Genomic DNA, 4,400 nt, shown 5'->3' on the forward strand with positions numbered 1-4,400 from the left:
CGTCCAGTCTTCCTTCTCTTATTACTATACTAGTTCTTTTTTCGGTGTATAGGATAAAACTTTTCCAGCTCAGGTATTATATTTTCTACTTAAACCAAGCTTTCAGCTCCCAACAACTGCTAATTTTATACAAAGCACAAAAATATAAACAAAATCTGTGGTGATTGACTAGCTCACCAAATACAAATAAACAATCTCCCCATTATTTGCACAGTTATTACTTATTAGTATTAAACAACTTGATAACTTCATATCACTGGATATAATTGAAGGCCTCCAATATTTTAATCCAACGTAGTTCTACTTAACAATGTTGACTCATGCTATATTATCCTTCTTCACACATGAACAATTAATAACACAACATATGGCATCCCTTTTCTCTTGTTTCTGTGGCAGAGGTTTTGAAGGGGATCGGAGTTTAAGGCGAGACTGGAGCTTTCCCCATTCTCCTCCGTTGGACCCTGATTTATCTGACGTTGAAGAAGATGATGAATATTATATATACCCCCAAAAAAGTGCAACAAAAATAGGTACTATGGTTGCTCTTGGAGGACCCACTACTTTAGCGGCCACAGTCTATACAAATGATGATGATGGTGGTGGTAGTGGATACAGTAGTGATCATTATGGCAATGGATGGAACGACGGTGAGAAAAACTCCGTTAAATATGGTAGTGATAACGGGGGTAGTAACTATGGGAGTGGTGAGAATAACTCCGTTAATAATGAGACAGTAAACGGGGGTAATAGTACGTTAACGGGTGTGTATAGTGATGGTGGCTACGAATATGCTGATGGTGAATATGGTGGCGGTGATGCTAGTGATAACGGAGGAGAAGAAGGTGGCCGAGACGGTAACTATAGCGGTCATGGTGGCAGTAACTACGGCAGTGGTGGATACGAGAGTGCATGAGAAGCAATATCACGTGTGCATGCGATTGATCAAAGTTCTTTCTTCCAGTGTCCAAGCTATATAACTATGTGCAATATTTTGTTATTGTTAATCTCTCCTTCTTCTTCTTTTTTGACAAGTATCGTCTAGTTTTTACAATCTCTACGGGAATCAGGATAGCCATTCTTGTAGGATCTTTTTTCTTCTTCTTTGTTTATTGTCAATTTTGTGGTTTTTTTTTTTTTGGGTTAAAAAGATACTTCATTATATATAACTACGGTATTACAGAGGGTACTGAAGAGTCTGTGTCCATTTCAATTTTGTGGTTGAACACGTTGAATTTATGAATACAAGTCATTATAGTACGTAGTATAAGTTATTAAATCAATCCCGTATCCTCTTGACTCTTGTAGCTTTTATTTTCGATAAATACACAAGGTAGAGGTCGCCAAACTCTACCTTTTGAAATCAATTAAGACTACTAGTTTATGATTCTCCATCTTTTGAGAAATATTGCTTGAGAAAAAAGGTGGATAGAAAGAAGAAATTAGGGAATCAAAGAATTGATAAGGTTTTGAGGTGCCTGTGTGTAGCACACCCCTTTAGAGAATTATTTACAAGCACTCTCATGGTATGTTACTAGGTAAGTGAAAAGTATTAACCCATGATAGAACAAATTCTTATAAATTCTGCGACTAGTAATATTGAAAAATTAGAGAATTATTTACAAGCACTCTCATGGTATGTTACTAGGTAAGTGAAAAGTATTAACCCATGATAGAACAAATTCTTATAAATTCTGCAACTAGTAATATTGAAAAATTTCCTAGAACCTTCTATGTTTGGGAATTCACTTTATAAATCTGAACATCATTTACGCAAGCTCTTTTTTTAAAAATAAATAAATTAAGATATATATATTCAGTTAGTTTTTTTATTTATAAACCAACAAAGACACTCATTCATGACCGGTCTTATTTTTTCAAAGAGTTACATTCAAGGGATAACTACATAGCATAACTAACATTACTACATATTTATATTTAGTAGCTATAGTTTAAAATAATTACATCCCATAGCTAGTAATTATATGTTAAATGCAACTTATAGCTATATATATATATATAAGTAAAATACCCCATCATTACATTATTCACTTCCAACCCAATCCTACCATCTCTCTCTCTCCCCTCTCCCCCACCCCTGCTCTTACGCCGGCCACCACGACCTTTCTCCCGGCGAACTTTAACGATCGAATCCGATTCGGATCTTGGTCGGATCCGACCGTAAAAAAAAAAATGCTCACATTTCATTCTCCTTTAGATATCCCAATTTTGCGAGAAGAAAAGCTCAAGAACAAGGTTTTCTCCGATCCCGTTTATGCACTCGTTCCTGCTTCGATGTTATTCCACAATGAATCTTATTAAAGTTTTGCTCTGTTTCTTTTATGGTTTGATCTGAGTAGGAATTTGGTTGTTATGTCAACTTTTGGGTTTTAGTTTTACTTGAAGTTCAGTAAAAAGTCTCGCTTGGTTGTTATGTCATCTTGTGGAAATAAGAATTCTTTCTTGGCCGGATCTGACCAAAAATAAATTAGATCTTCACCGATTGGTGTTCCATCCTTCTCCGGCGAACTTTGACGGTCGGATACGAGTCAAATTTGCCGAATCGACCGGATATACATCGGATCTTCACCCCGTCGACAAGTGGTGCTTTGTCGGAGTACGGCCGAGGTGGATTTTCCGGTCAAATTCCGGTACCATAGTTGAAAATCACGTTTCTTTTTCGAGGTGTATTCATTAATTTTTTAGCATACAATTCATTGTATTCATTAATTTTTTCATTGTATTTGTTGTATATTTTACCGTGTATACAATGTTTTTCGCTTGTATTTGTTAATTTTTTGGTGTATATATGTTGTATACAATATTTTTCGCACTTGTATCTCATGTATACATATCGGAAAATATGATGTATTTGTGTAATTATTGGTGTATATGTATTCGATTTTTTTACTTGTATGTATTCATGAATAAAAATAAGCCAATTTATGAATACAGATAATTATTTCATGAATACAGTGGAAAAAAAATTATTTTAGTCGTGAATACAGCGAAAACAAAAATTGAATACAACGAAAAAAATGAATACAGCAAACAAAAAAGTAGCTACGAGCTGTAAATAAGCAAAATGTTGCTATGTCAGATTTTTAACCCTTAAAATGTAGTCATTTATGAAATTTTCCTACATTCAATGATTGCATCCTTTCATGAAATCCCAACATTTCAAGTAACTATTCATGAAAAGAAACACAACTACTTTAAAATGATGCATGATTAACATTGAATATATAGGTTCAACAAATCAAATAGGAGTATCAAAAAGTAACCAAAAAAAATATATATATTCACCTAGATAATCATGAATTTTTGGGGATAAGATTCAATAAAGCTCCCACGTTATTTCTCCGTTCTACTTCGTTACAACATGATCATAAATCCTTTTAACATTTTTTTGAAAATTCTCGTTTTGCATCGTACAAGTTTATAGAAATTGTATCTTTTGGCCCGCCCTTTTTTGAAACCCACTAAACGCTGTAAATTTCAAATTTAAATCGAGCTAATTATAAAGTTAAAATGTAACTTAATTAACCTCAAGATACGTGCGAGCCCATACGAGGGTAACGATCGTTTGGAAAAGGCCTCGTAATCCTTGGAATTCATATAATCACTACAATATCTCAAAAACATCCAAGATCTCCTTCAGGGTTGTTTTTAAGATTTGGTCTTCCTAAATCCTAAGGTAATCCCATAATATAGTACTACTTCTATTATTATTTTCCTCTAGTTATTCTACTACTCCCACTTATTTAATTTCTAATTTCCCTTCTAAATGATATAAAAAAATCATACAACACGTTACAGTTAGTTGATTTACAAAATATAAAGAGAAAAAAGGTTGATAGACGAAGAATCATGGAAAAGGCCCATAGGCTATATTAGGCAGAAAGCCACTTCGTCGTGTTAAAAGGCCCTTTCACTACAAACCTAAACAAATCACGGGAGACTGACTCACCAGCCCAACATAAACCCTTCCACCTTTTACAAATATAAAAGATTATTTATGTTTAATTAAAAGTATATATAAGGAGAAGTTTATACACAAGGGACTATTTCGATCTTTTGCTCAAAATGAAAGGATCATGTTCCTCTGTGTGTATTAACAATGTCCAAGTTACATATTTTTTGAACTAAGAATCTGATCATGCATTATTAGATAGGGAAAATAACTTAATAATACCACTTAAGACATTATATTACAAAATATAAGAATATTTTTTCTTATTTACAAAACATAACTTAAACTGCAAAGTATCGTCATATTTTGTAAATATCTAACTATTATTATGTATATATACGTCATTCTCCCATTTTTATATGGGAATATTAATAGGCTTTTGAAATTTATTGGATTCGTCTATTATAATTGGGCTTAAATTCTAAAT

The 4,400-nt window shown here is 33.2% G+C and overlaps 1 protein-coding gene across 1 annotated transcript; it reads left to right on the forward strand.

Annotated features, from left to right (window-relative positions):
- The first annotated feature begins 367 nt into the window (after positions 1-367).
- Positions 368-916, forward strand: LOC132045011 (uncharacterized). Its single transcript, XM_059435541.1, has one exon. It carries the CDS (start codon positions 368-370, stop codon positions 914-916), a length of 549 nt encoding a protein of 182 aa, XP_059291524.1.
- The last annotated feature ends 3,484 nt before the right edge of the window (positions 917-4,400 follow it).

Source organism: Lycium ferocissimum, unplaced genomic scaffold (genome assembly GCF_029784015.1).
Source record: "Lycium ferocissimum isolate CSIRO_LF1 unplaced genomic scaffold, AGI_CSIRO_Lferr_CH_V1 ctg5839, whole genome shotgun sequence".
NCBI lineage: Eukaryota > Viridiplantae > Streptophyta > Magnoliopsida > Solanales > Solanaceae > Lycium > Lycium ferocissimum.